Below are 14,337 nucleotides of genomic sequence, written 5' to 3'. Positions count from 1 at the left end.
TTGCTTTTTTTGTTGTTGGTTTCATGCTTTTTAAAAAATCAAGGTATAACTGACAAATTAAATTGCAGGATATTTAAAGTGTACTTTGTTTTTTGGTTGAGAATATTTAAGTTCTACTCTCTTGGCAAATTTCGCTTATATGATAGACTGTTAGCTATTGTTTCTTTTTATTTTTACTGCATGTATGAAATGCCTTGGCTTATGGTTTCATGAAGATAGTGCTGATAAACCTGTGACTTGTCTCCAGACACATCAGGACATATGAGGTATAGACTTCATCACTCAGAAGTGATGCTCCACCCATTCCATAGAACTGAGTCTTTAAATTTCCTGGACATGTGGTTTTCTTTCTTTTTTTTTAACACCAAAAATACTGTATATTGGGATATATCCGATTAACAATATTGTGGCAGTTTCAGGTGAACAGTGAAGGAACTCAGCCATATAAATGTGGTTTTCTGATGAAGTTCCCCAGGTGTGTACCAGGGGGATGTAGAACTGATTTGTTCTGGAGCTGTAAACCTTGGTCGAATTATTTCCCCCAAAGGTAGTCGAGATTATATTTATTTATAGTATAACTAGAGAGCTGTTTCTCTTACTATTTATTTAGCTATGTATTTCTTACTATTTATTTAGCTGTTTATTTTTGATTATATACTTACTATTTATTTAGCTATTTATTTCTTCTTATTTATTTGCTGTTTATTTATGTAGCTATTTATTTATAATTTCATTTAACTAGGGAGCTGTTTGGTTGAGAGTCAGTTGAAAAAGAGACCTTCCAGTGACTTATGCTTGTTGGTCTCCTGGCCTCCTGAAGTGAAGTGAAGTGAAAGTAACTCAGTCATGTCCGACTCTTCGCGACCCCATGGACTATAGAGTCTATGGAATTCTCCAGGCAAGAATACTGGAGTGGGTAGCCGTTCTCTTCTCCAGGGGATCTTCCCAACCAGGGATTGAACCCAGGTCTCCCACGTTGCAGGCAGATTCTTTACCAGCTGAGCCACCAAGGAAACCCTCCTGACCTTCTAGCTTTTTCTTTTCCTTACCTTGATTCTCCACATTGATTTCTACCTTTATTTTCTCTGAAGTTGTTTTGTAGACCCAGGGTGACCAGTTTGTCCCAGTTTGCCCTGAAACTGTTGGGTTTTAAAACAAAAATTCCCACATCCCAAGAACCTTCTCAGCTCGGAACAAACCAGGACGTTTGTTCAGTGTAGGCGTGGCCTGGAATGAAAAGCATTGGCTCTACAACCCGCCAGCAATCCTGTTTCCAGAAATTTTTACTCCGGAAATAATTCTCCCTCTCTCTCTCTCTTTTGTTTTTTTCTTAACCTTCATTCTTTCAACTATTTTTTTTTAGGAAAGCATCAACCAGGAATAGATAAACCTGACCCAAAAACGTGGAAGGCAAATTTCCGATGTGCCATGAACTCCTTGCCTGATATTGAGGAAGTCAAGGACAAAAGCATAAAGAAAGGGAACAATGCCTTCAGAGTCTACCGGATGCTGCCCATGTCTGAGCGACCTTCTAAGAAAGGTAGATAAAGATACTTACCGGCTAAAACAACCGTCACTTAAATAGCACCTTTGTGATTTCTTGATTTCCACAATCGTAGCCACAGCAAGGATACAACCCTTGTTCCCATTGTGGATGTTAATTCTGCCCTTACTTGGTTGAGTAAAATGACTCTCAGGGCCCCCAAGGAAAGGAAAAGAAACGTTTGGAATCTTGACCATCTACAGATTACAGCAATAAATGCAGTGAGAGTTTCAGAAAGAATTTAATGTAGGGGAAATGTCTCTCAGTTCTTCATGGGTTAATCCCGAACTGTTTTTGTTGCCACAGGAAAGAAACCAAAGACAGAAAAAGAGGACAGAGTGAAGCACATCAAGGTAATCTTTGTGCAAAGAGGAGGCAAAGTTGTGATCATACTAGTGATTCGTAGTCTGTCTCATGAAGACAAGCGATGTGGTCTCTGCGAAGTGTTTAATCTTGCTTCCTTTGCCGTTGTGATTTCTGTGCTTTCCATGTCGCCTCTTTGGCATGTGCCCACTTGTGGGCTCAGGTACTCACACCTCCCCTGCTTCATCCAATTTCCCTGAACGATTTATGAATGAACTCACAAATTCACGCTGAGCCTGGCAGTCTCAGGCCTCCATCTGGCCCCTGCAACGTCTTGCCAGCTGGTCACGTAGCTCCAGCTAAGCTCCAGCAACCCGCTACTATCTGATAATATCAAGTATGTTTTCAGGCCATTAAATATATTTTAAAGTATATTAGGTATTATAAACATATTAAATACATTTAATACATTTGTATATGTATGTGCATTATATATGTGTGTGCTTAGTCACTCGGTCATGTCCAACTCTTTGTGACCCCATGAACAGTAGCCCACCAGGCCCCTCAAGCCTGGCAGGCTACTGTCCATGGGGCTGCGAAAGAATTGGACGTGACTGAGTGACTAAACACACACGCACACACACACACACACATATATATGTGTGTGTATATATATTTATGTGTGTGTGTATATAAATTTATGTGTGTGTATATATTTATGTGTGTGTATATATTTATGTATATATATACATATTTGTGTGTGTATATATATTTTGTGTATATATATTTTGTATACATATATTTTGTATATATATTTATGTATATATATACATATTTGCGTGTGTGTATATATATATTTTGTATATATATATTTGTGTGTGTATATATACATATGTGTGTGTGTATATATATATATTTTTTTCCCTTGATAGGCTATTAGTTTGTGGTCTGTTCAAGCCCTCTATTTGTGTGGATCTCAATATAGAACTAGCTTTCATAACTCCCAAAGGTCTTCCATAGGGATGCGTTTGTGCATGTGAGCTATTCCGTCGGCTGTGTGGTCTGAAATCCCCTACCCTGTGAGGGTCTTTGTGTGTTGATTGGGGGGCCCCTTGTTCAAAAGCCAGAGAATCACCAAATATCCCATGAGAAACTGAAGATGAGCTTCAGTTGCTAGGCAAAGAGCAGACTCTACAGTCCGGGCCCGTAGACCACCAGAGAGACAGTGGTCTGCTTCAGCGCACCCTGTTTGCAGATGAGGAGATGGTGGCATGAGAGGGTTGAGTGACACGGGCCCAAGGGCAGCGGGACATGTGGCCAGGTTCACATGGTAACTTAGAACTGAACTTAAAAGTGATGCCAAGTACTCTGATTTCTACTCCAGAATAACTGTTGAAGGAAAATCCAAATTATCCAGATAGCACAATGTCTAAAAGCAAACCACTGAGTCAGAATAGTCGGAAAAACACACACAAAAAATATACTTCAGTTTGACTTGTGAAGGTAGTTAGAGGGGAAAACAGGTAAATTGTTAAAATTTCAGACACATTTACTTCTTCAATGGAAAAGAAATATTTTAGCTAGAGTATTTCAGCAGTGAGACTTCTAATTTCCACTTTCAGTATTTTTAGTTGGTGACTTACTTTAAATATAGCACGCTATAGGCCTTATTTTAACTTTTTATTATGGAAAAATTTTATACACACAGGAAGGAAGCAAGTGAGTCAAGTGTACTTCATAGACCGTCACCCCACTTTCAACATCAATCAGCTCATGGCCATTTTATTACATTAGTACCTCTGTCCACTTCCCTATATGCATGAAACTGCAGATACTCAACCATTTTTGACTTGCAAAAATAATTTCATATGGTTCAGCCCAATATTTTAAAGCAGATTCCAAACATCATTTCTTACACAGCTACTTCAGTAAATATCTTTAAAAGATAAATGCTGTTTAAAAATAATCCAGAATTATTATTACATCTGAAAAAATTAGTTCTTCAGTATCACCAAATATCCATCCAGTCAGTGCTAAAAATTTCTAATTTGTCTCATAAGTTTCATAGTTTTTATACAGTCTGATATAACTTGAATCAAAATCAGATAAAGTCTACATGTTGTGATTTTTCTATATGTCTCAAGTCTTTTTAATCTATGGGTTTCCACTAGATTACTTTCAAAAAATTGTTTTTTTCTTTTTCTTTTATTTATTTTATTTTTTTCTTGCAATTGAAAAAATCTTGTTTGTTGTATCAGATTTCCCACCGTTTGGATTTCTTTTTAGGGCCTACATTCTGATAATTCTTGTTTAGTCAGAAAAGTGTAACTTCCACAAATATGTGATTTTGAAGAATCCTCTGTAGTCTTTTAAGTACAACTCTATCATATTTACTGCTATTAATATTCACAGCATCTAGCTTAGTCACTGGTACAAAACAGATAATTAATACATATTTGATCACTGCATAGATAGATTGAGTATTTGTTGACCAAGTAGATGCGTAAATAAATATATGGGGAGGGAGTGGAGGGTTAGAATGCAGATTGAATTTCATAATCTCAGTTAATGAAGAAATAAAAATGGAGTAACAGATGTTTACTTTTCAGCTGACTTTGTTCAGACATATCCACCAGAAGCAATGACTATTAGGTACCAGTGATTGTAAGATCTACTATTATTTTTTTTATCTGTAAGCAAGGAAAACTGCTTGCAGTGAAATCCTGACACACATAATTGATCAGAAGGCACATCTTACTTCAGGGGTAGGGAAATGTGAGGAATGTGCCCCCTCACAAGTCCATCAGTGTGAGAATTGATGACACGTGGGGTTCTCGGCAGTAAAGGTCATCTGCAGTCGTGTCACAATGACAGTGTCTTCCATGTGGCCAGGCCCCACATTGACGCAGGGGAGCAAGTGAGAGCTTTCCTCGTAGGTGCAGCCATGTGGGTTAATTCCATCCCAGGAGAGGGTGCAGTGAGAAATCCTGCTTTGATATAGGCTTGCTTAGTACCTGAATTGTGTCCCTCAGAGAGGCATTGTTCCTTCAGCAGAAGGTAGGTGATTCATCAGAAGTAAACACAACTTAACTTTTGAATAGAAATCCCCTTCCATCTAACCTACAACAAAGACTGGGAACATGGAGGAGGCTGGTAGGCTTTCCCAAGTGCTGTGGCTCATGGCTGCATAGTGTTCATTGAATGTTTCTGTAGAGCGGTTCAAAGTTCATTCCCCAGATTGTCTGGAATTGTGTAAAGGATTTTACTGAGATGTTCATACATTACTTTTTATTGTTTGTCAAAACAGCTAAGATCTGAGTTCGTATGTCCTGTGCATATATGCAACTGAATAGACTAGGTAGGTTTCTTCTACAGAGAAAATTTGTCTTACACGTATGCTTCCCTGGTGGCTTAGCATCTACCGGCTAAAGCAGGAGACATGGGTTGGATCCCTGGGTCGGGAGGATCCCTTGGAGAAGGAAATGGCAACCCACTCTAGTATTCTTGCCATGGACAAAGGAGCCAGGCACGGTCCCTGGGGTCGCAAAGAGTCAGACATGACTGGGCAACTAAGCACAAGCATGTAGTAACTAGGTATGAAAATTTGCTGTTAAAACAAGCTCTTCCGAGTCTTCTTTCAATTAAAGGTGAAGTTTTTTTAAAGATACCTGAATAAATACTGTTCTTCTATAAATTATTGTTTTCATTGTAGGAGAGTTGATTGAGTTGAAGGTTTTAACTAGGAAGGAACATTCAGAGCGTGCTGGCCCACTCGTAGAATATTTCTTGGGCCATTCAGGCAGTCTGTTATCTCCATGCTCTTTGTTTCCTCTGGAATAGCTTCCCGGAAACTGGGAGACCCAGGGCCCATTGACCACGTAATGTGTGCAGACATGCTGCCTCCATATCCTAGGATGTTAGAGTATATGCTGAGTACTCAGTGAGCCATTTTACTTGAACTAAGCCTTGCCTGCGTGGAGGTAACTGGCTGTCTAAGGAAATATTCGCATAAGAAGCACAGTAGAGAGCAGTACTAGATGGCACGTCATCAGAGCACATTTGTGTTTCAGAAAATGTCCCAAGGCCACGATCAGTACGTATGCTGCTGCTAAGTCACTTCAGTCGTGTCCAACTCTGTGAGACCTCGTAGACGGCAGCCCACCAGGCTCCCCCATCCCTGGGATTCTCCAGACAAGCAAACTGGAGTGGGTTACCATTTCCTTCTCCAGTGCTTGAAAGTGAAAAGTGAAAGGGAAGTCACTCAGTCGTGCCCGACTCTTCGCGATCCCGTGGACTGCAGCCCACCAGGCTCCTCCATCCATGGGATTTTCCAGGCAAGAGTACTGGAGTGGGGTGCCATTAGAAGTGGATAAAACAGAGGGGTGTAGCTGATGTTCTGGAGCTCCTACCATGCTCTCAGCTTCAACTATTACCTGTTTCATCCTTCTCATGATGGGCAGGTTGTCTCCCTTTTGCATCAGCAGCAGTGGAAGCACAGGGATGTTGAGTGATTTTCCCAGAGTTGCACTGCTTTATGGAGTTGGGATTTGATTCCAGGCGAGGCCAACTCGAGAACCTGTGCCCCATCACCTTCCTCAGTGCCTCCTGGCCTCTTGGAAGCTGTGGGCTCCGAGCCAGGCCTTAGGGGACACGCCAGTAAATTGGTGGACATCCACCACCACCAGCAGCATTGCCCGTGAAGGTCTGGAGGTCAGAGTTGCTGTTTGGTCTTCAGTGGGTAGGGCTTCCCTGGTGGCTCAGATGGTAAAGAATCTGCCTGCAATGCAGAAGACCTGGGTGGGGAGGATCCCCTGGAGAAGGGAATGGCAACCCACTCCAGTGTTGTTGCCTGGAGAATTCCCGGACAGAGGAGCCTGGCAGGCTGCAGTCCACGGGGTTGAAAAGAGTTGGAAATGAGAAGTCAGGAAACCAGCTCTATTAGAGCAGAAGCCTGAGTGAGATCTCATGGGGAAAAGAAAGCCTGTAGGTAGGATGGATTCGAAATGAATGCTTGTAAACTGTAGACTGCTTCCAAATCAAAGAATTGGTGCTCCTAGAGAAAATATAATCAAGGACAGCCTGCACAGTCACTTGGTAAAGAGCAGGCCTGGTCTCTGTTAGTTTTGAGTGCAGACCTCTAGATGGGAGTTACAGAAAAGCAGGTATTGGCTCAGCAGTTTTTGTTTTTTTTGTTTTTTTTGGCCACCTTGCACAGCATGCTGGATCTTAGTTCCCCTACCAGGGATTGAACCTGCGCTCCCTGCATTGGAAGCGTGAAGTCTTAACCACTGGACTGCCAGAGAAGTCAGCAGATTTTTCTGATGAGCGCTCAGATCCCACAGTGACTTGAGCTGGCTTACCAGACAATATGCTCGCTGTTGCTGTCCACAGATAGACTGAGTGACTACCTATCAGGGATCATACTGGAGTGAACTCTTCATGGGTTGCAAGGGACCTTCAATTTTTAAACCTTAATGAACTGAAAACCCATGCCAGCAACCCACCTGAACTTACAACAGATGGAATCAGAACTGCTCTGGAAGCAGGGAACAAGTGAAGGGCTCACCCAGCCAACCCTGGTGCCTTCCTCTCCTCCTGGAGGCTCTTGAAGGGACTGCTCAGAGCACAGTCGGCAAAACTGTTTGGCCAACTAACCTCCATGGATGCTTTTGTGGCATAAGGCACAGCTGAACTCCTTGGGAAAGACTTGGAGCGTGGGGGACTTGATGTTTAAGGGAGGTCTTTTCTCACGGTGATGGAAAGCAGTCAGGGAGGAGAGACTGCAGTAGACAGTTAGCTGAAAATCGTGGTTGGAATGGAGAAGGAGACATTTCTCTGCAAGAGGATGCTGAGGATGAAGACAGGTGTGGATCCAAGAGGCAGCCCTGAGTTTTCAGGCCTCATGGAGAGATGTTAGGACAGAAAGAGGAGCCAGGTTGGCTTAGGACTCAGCAGGCCAAGCTATGGTACAGCCAGGTGTGGTACAGGGCAAGAATGAGCATCACAGAGGACCAGGAGATGCTGTGGGCAAAGGCCGTTCGTGACCTGAAGGATCTCTGTATACTTGTTCTATAGAGAAACGTTCACCTATTTTCTTAATTTGGGCTCTTGCCTTAAAAAAAAAAAATACATAGTTTAGTTTTAGATCTTCCTATTCTAATAATTGCAAAAATGTCAGCTGGATGTAGTGAAGATCCCCATTTTTCTGCTCCCTGGATGGAAACCTTTCAGAGCGGCGCTGGATGCTTTTCACCAGACAATCTGCTGTCTTGTCCTTCCAGAACCAAAGAGAAGGTTTGCGTGGAGGACTTGGAACTCGATCGGCTGGTTATTTTGGATGTGGGGATGGGAGGGGGCAGTGTTCAGAGCAGTGTCAGTCTCCATTGGTGGCGGTGGTGCTTTAGTCGCCCAGGCGTGTCTGACTCTTTGGGACCCCAGCGATTGTAGCTCACCAGGCTCTTCTGTCCATAGGATTTCCCAGGCAAGAGTACTGGAGTGAGTTGCCATTTCCTATTCTCTTCTGTTACATAAGATGTGCGGGATTCGAGGCAGGGATCTGGGGAATAGAACAGTGTTGGCAGTAGTTCTCTCTCAGTCTCCATTGGAATTAGTACAGGATCCAAGGGTTTATTAAGACAGAAACTACTGGAATTGGACCATGTTCCCTGACCAAAGACTGGGTTCAGCTCCCGTATCTCCTCAGATTAAAATGAGTGTGATCTTGGAAAACTAATTTCGTCTCTGAGTCATAGTTTTCTCAAGTGTGATGTGATAAAAGTCGCACCTGCCGCTAATTAAACTGTAGATCATGTGAAATACTATGACGTCTCCACACTGAGAAATCAGAATAACTTAGGTTTTTAAATATATGCAAGTCTGACTGCCTCATTACTTTTATAAGAAACCTAGCATGGAAAATGGCAACAAAAGAGACCCATGAAAATGAGCAGTTCTTTCCATAATTCCTTAAAATGTTTTTAGTTCCTTTTGGGAAATCAAAGAGATGGAAGAGGAATAAAATGACACATGGAGCTTGTTGGAGATGAGGGGGTAGAGAGGGGGCCATTGAGAAAGCCAGAGAGGAGGGGGCCCTCAGCGAGGTGGAGAATCAGGTAGATTTTGTTGTCAAGAAGGGAGAGTTACAGGTCTTCCTGTAGGATGTCAGAGTGTGAGGCTGAGGGACAGAGACTTGCAGAAAGGTGCTTGGATTTGGGAGAGTGGAGTTTTATCAGTGACCTTGGATAATAGCGAGTGTTTATTTAATTATAGATGACAGGTGCATATTTGTTGTATTTAATCTTCCCATCATCCCTGTGGGGATGCTGTGGGTTCTAGTATTGTCCTCAGTTTACAGCTGTCCACAGCATCCTAAGAGGCCACTGAAGAGGCTAAAGCCCTGTAACTAGTGAAAGACTTGAACTCCAGGCTCATGTGACTCCAAAGCCAGGCTGTCTCACCGCCACCCTCTCCGGGAGCTGAGAGTTCGCTTCCACGAGTGGAGTGGCAGCAAGACTGCAGGCTTTTCCGAGCCACAGTGAGGGGGCTGTGGTGCGAAGGCAGGTGCACAGTTCAGAGTTTAGCTCTCAAGGGAACGTGACGCCTCAAGTCATAAGCAAGCGAGTTTCTTCCCAGAAAGGATAAACTCTGGAATTTGTAAAAGAGATGCTACAGGAAAAGAGGATAAACATTCTACCTAACAGGGCTGTCCCAGGTCCTTCCTGGGGTGGGGGTGGGGGTGGGGGGAGTGGTCAGCATTTCATACATCTGGTCAACCCTGCCATTTGTGATTGTTTTATTTTTTTCAAGAACTGAGCTATACAGTGAGGTAATGTCTTCAAAGTCAGGGATATCGTGCTGGGAATTTGCTGGGTGGGACTGTGGCTTCCCTAAGGTTTACAGGGCATTCGTGATTGAGTCCAAGCAGCACATGCATTGATAAGAACACTCTGCATGCCTTGGAGCAGCCACAGTCATATCTATCTCATGTGATCTTCTGCTCCCGTCTTCTGTTCTTTCCATCCTTATACCCCCTCTCCAGTGTGGTTTCCCCAGGAGTTGTGTGCGGCTTTTTTGGTCTGATTCTGTTGCTGTCGTAGATAGCAATAGCTTCTCTTCTCTTGAAGAGAAGCGCTCTCATCAAACCACTGAAAGTCAGTCTGCACCCCAGCACTGGCTCTCCCAGAGATGTTCGTGCTTTCAGAGGTTGGAGGGCTGTGGTGCACTTGAGTAAAGCAGAATCAAGAGCCAAGCTTAGGCAGAGGAGTTGGTTCTCCTAGATTCTTTAGTATCGATATGTAGACTCTCGGAAGGCTTTAGCAGGCACCATGGGTATGACTGCTCCACTGGCCTCCACGGAGTCGGAGAGTCTTCATCTGGGAGTCTGGCCCATGTCACCAGCCGCCCCACCCCACCCCCGGGGCAGGATGCTCAAGTGGCCAGGGTCCAGGGCAAACCCTATATGAGAAAAATTCATCCACCATGTGCTCTGAGTTCCTGTCCTTGGGCTCGTAGTTGAGGCAGAGCTTTTCCTCCAAAAGCATAAAAGGATTCCTCCCTTGGAGAGAAGGTCAGGAACTGACACACGCACGCCCTCCTTCAGAGAAGGAAGAGTTGAGGTCTCCCCAGCACGGAGCTTTACTTAGATAGTAAGGAAGCTTCCTTACCCAGGGGTCATCGGGTGCAGAGGTAAGCATTTCAGAAAGGCAAGCCAGGTGCAGTGGTGTTACCTCCTCCAAGGAAGAAGGGGAAGAAAAAGGGAACACTAGAGGAGACATTCTAGGCAGAAAAGTGCTTTTTGAGCTCTAGCTGATTGAAAACATGCACTTGAAACACGCACTTGGGAGATGAACCTGACCTTGGCATTAAAAGAAAGCAGACAGGGTAGAATTTAAGCTAAGCAAAGGAAGGGAAAAGGAAGTGTTCTCAATTCTTTTTTCTTTTCTTCTTCCTAGCAAGAACCGATTGAGTCACCTTTGGGGCTTAGTAACGGAGTAAGTGATCTTCCTCCTGAGTATGCGGTCCTGACTTCAACTATAAAAACTGAAGTGGATAGTACGGTGAACATCATAGGTAAACTGTTTTGACATCTCATTTCTTTATACACACAAGTAGCCCCTCCGGGGTCGAGAATTTGTAAAACGTGACTTAAAATAACATAGGCCGTGGGAGGAGGGCTTGGAACTGTCTCAGAATGCAAGTTCAGGCCCTCGGATGTCAGGGCTGAAAAATACAATCCTTTGAGGATCAGATAAAGGAACTGAGGTGAATGGACCTCAAGAAAATAGGTAGATGAAAAGAGATTCCCCGCCCCGCCCCGGCGGCTAATGACCGGCGGTTCTCAGTCTTTGCATTTTTGGTTATGTGGACAAATGTGTTAGTTATTTAACTTGGGGACAAGGAGTGGGGGAGACTGTCCCCACGAGTCCTCACAGCATCTCCTGGATGATGGACCTGCCGCAGAGGTGGCGCTCATCTCTCAGATGTGGAAACAGAGGTGCATGGCCAGAGGGCACGCTGTGATCCCGCAGAGAGTGCTGAGTACCTTCTGTGCAGCAGAAGCAGCGCTGTGCACGGGGAGATAGATCGGGAGCAAGGCAGGACCAATTCCTAGTTTCATGGAACTGCAGATAACAACAGCTTTACCGTCTATGATAAATGCGCCAGAGGGACAGACTGGAGATGAGATGCTGCTGCTGGGGGAGGAACTGCAGCAGGCGGCTGGCAGCAGACCTGGCCCCATGGACCCTGATGCAGGAACACGCTTGGAGGACCAGAGGGGAGGCCAGTGCGCCTGGGGAGGGCGCATGAGGCACCTCAGAAAGGAAGTGGGGTGGGCTTATGGGGGCCTTTGCAGACCCTGGGCAGGAGGTTGGGTATTTTTCCTCAAAGTGCTGGAGGGTGGGTGGGTGTGTGAGTGTGTGTGTGTGTGTGTTTTAAAATTGAAATATAGCAGATACTAAGGCTCACAGATGTTTCATATACACGCATCATGTAAGCCCCACCCCTGGAGGCTTTTAGGCAGGAGGGTGACAAGTGTGGATTATATCTCAATAAAGTCCCGCCGGGGTGCTGCCGTGAGTGGATGGTGGGGACCCTTCGTAAGAGTGGAGGCCCAGCCTTGAACTTGTATTCTGACTCCAACCCAGGAATCCAGAACCTCCGTTTCTTTGCCCTCATTACCTTTGGTTTCATTTCATTTTGCTCCATTTGTAAACAGTTAGGGCTTCTGACACTGGTAAGAATGGGAAAGATGAAGCAGAGCTCCCAGAGTCAGCCTCACGCCTGAGGACCTTCATTTGTGGGTTCTCAGTGGCTTCCCAGTGGCTCAGCAGATAAAGAATCTGCTTGGAATGCAGGAGACACGGGAGATGCAGGTTCAGTCCCTGGGTTGGGAAGATTCCCCTGGAGAAGAAAGTGGCAACCGGCTCCAGTATTCTTGCCTGGGAAATCCCATGGAGCCTGGCGGGCTACAGTCCATGGGGTTGCAGAGAGTTGGACATGACTGAGCTACTAAGCACACAGTGTGGAGTTTGGGCCGGAAGTTGCAACTGCTGCATGTGGGATTTTGGAGTTTGGAGGTAGAATCACACGCGCAGGGTCTCCCTTGCACTTGGAGTCTCCAGCAGCGTGCAGGGTGAAGGAAGAATGACGCATACGCTGTATCTCGCTACTGGACGGCCTTGCCTGCCTCTTTGGGATGCCGCTCTTCTGCACAGAGACAGATGGCCCCACAGTCATTTCGAGCTGAGTGAACTGTCCAGCGAGCAGCCTTCTCACTTCCCCTCTGGAGCGAGGCTGCTTGTCTGACCGGAAGTCCGGCTCCCTCCCCCAGGGCCAGGAGCTGCTTCTCCAGCACCTGGGTTTTGATCGTCCCTGTGTCAGCAGACTGTCCTTGGAAAGCTTCGGTCCTCTGACCTCTTTTTAAAAAGCAAGATATTTGCCAACCCTCCAGGCACGCTTTCTTAAGATTCAGCTTATTTTGAGGGAGCTGTTTGACTTTTGAGCTCCCCTTCCTTAAGGAGGGAAATTCAGCCTCAAATAAAATGCGAGACAGAAACCAGAATTGGACCAGTTTTCTTTACACCCCACTTTTTTTTTTTTAACATTCTGGTTGAGTCTTCAGCACGTAAATTCTCTGTCAGGTTGGTTGTTCTTTGCCTTTTGGTGTAGTGGGCGCTGCATGGCGTTGGTACTGATTTATTGAGTCGTTCCTTCTGGGGCAAAGATTAGAGAATCACCAACCAGATTAAATGATTCTCTTCCAAAGAATAAAGTCATAATAGATGGCAGTAAAATGAGTTTGAATATCTCTTTCTAACTAGTCAGTGACCCTTGCAAAGGTGTGTAATGAACGATGCAGTTGATCCATTCAAGTATTTGAAAGAAGTGGGTTATTTGTGATTATTGCTAACAGAACCACTAGTTCAGATTTTAAAGCCTTCTCAGATCCTTGTCTCCACTCTCCCAAGTGATGATTAATTAGCCATTCTAGCCTCTGTGATGTGTGGACCGAGATGAGAAACATAGCTGTTTCTGATTCCGAGCCTCCTGTGGCATTGGAGAGATTCTTTTCTGGGCTCTCATGACACCATTTCTTGCTTTCTATTTATTGGTCTCTAAACCCAGAGTTCCTTCCAGTTTTGTATCCAGGCACCAAGATGAAAACTTCAAGATGTTTTCATTCCCCTCTTATTAGCCTGCGTTTATGAGATCAAAAATGGGAGCTGAAATGAGTCCTTAATACGAGAACCTTTTCCTCGTTGTTGGTCGGCTCTGTCCCTGGGGAAATAGATTGAAAATCAATATCTTAATCCCGTGGAGTCCAGCCAGCCAGTATATTTTTATTCTGGAGATGGGCAGGCTGTGTGGTAAGCAAATCCAGTAAGGGCGTAAACAGCGAAATGTACTGTTACCCTGACAAATGAACTCTTGCTGGATCGCAGCTGTGTTTCACTTTTATTCTTAGGGCAGCAGGAAAACACACACACATACACACATGCATGAGCGCACACACACTCACAGTCAGCGGGCAGTGTCCTGGGCTCGCCTTCCTGTCCATATCAGCTGAATGTACTTCCAGATTTAGCTGGCTGTGCGCTCCAAGCGGGAGTGCGGCGTCTCAGTACTTAAACCAGGTCTTTTCCCGTTTCCTCTCTCCTGAGCGTTTATATGCACAGGTCAGCACCCCCCAACACCCTTACCTGCTACCCCTTTAAGAGGAAGGAGGGAAAAAAGAACACTCCTTATTGTTATTTTTACTTTTCTTTCACATTGAATTATTTCGTGTATGTGGCAACTTCTGTTTTTAGGAAGTGGAAGAAGCCAGCAACATACTGGATTGTTCTGATAATACCCTGCTGGCCTACTGCCCGGTCAGCAGGGCCTCTGCTGAGCTGTATTGAAATCACCTCCAGGCCAGTGTGTAAAGTCTGCAGGTGCGGAAATTCTGTCTCCCTGGCTTAGGTGGGGCTTCATCACCCTCATTGTGTTCC

General features: G+C 44.8%; 1 protein-coding gene across 1 annotated transcript in view; it reads left to right on the top strand.

Moving 5' to 3' along the window:
* Nucleotides 1–14,337, top strand: part of IRF2 (interferon regulatory factor 2) — an 83,834-nt gene that overhangs the window by 49,874 nt on the left and 19,623 nt on the right. The window contains exons 4-6 of the mRNA XM_052661365.1: nt 1,364–1,540; nt 1,850–1,896; nt 10,798–10,915. Coding sequence (XP_052517325.1) covers nt 1,364–1,540; nt 1,850–1,896; nt 10,798–10,915 — 342 coding nt within the window. The remainder of the gene's footprint in view (nt 1–1,363; nt 1,541–1,849; nt 1,897–10,797; nt 10,916–14,337) is intronic.

The sequence above is a fragment of the Budorcas taxicolor genome, chromosome 24 (assembly GCF_023091745.1).
Source record: "Budorcas taxicolor isolate Tak-1 chromosome 24, Takin1.1, whole genome shotgun sequence".
NCBI lineage: Eukaryota > Metazoa > Chordata > Mammalia > Artiodactyla > Bovidae > Budorcas > Budorcas taxicolor.
Note: the sequence above shows the minus strand (reverse complement) of the source record. Positions and strands in the feature narration are given on the sequence as shown.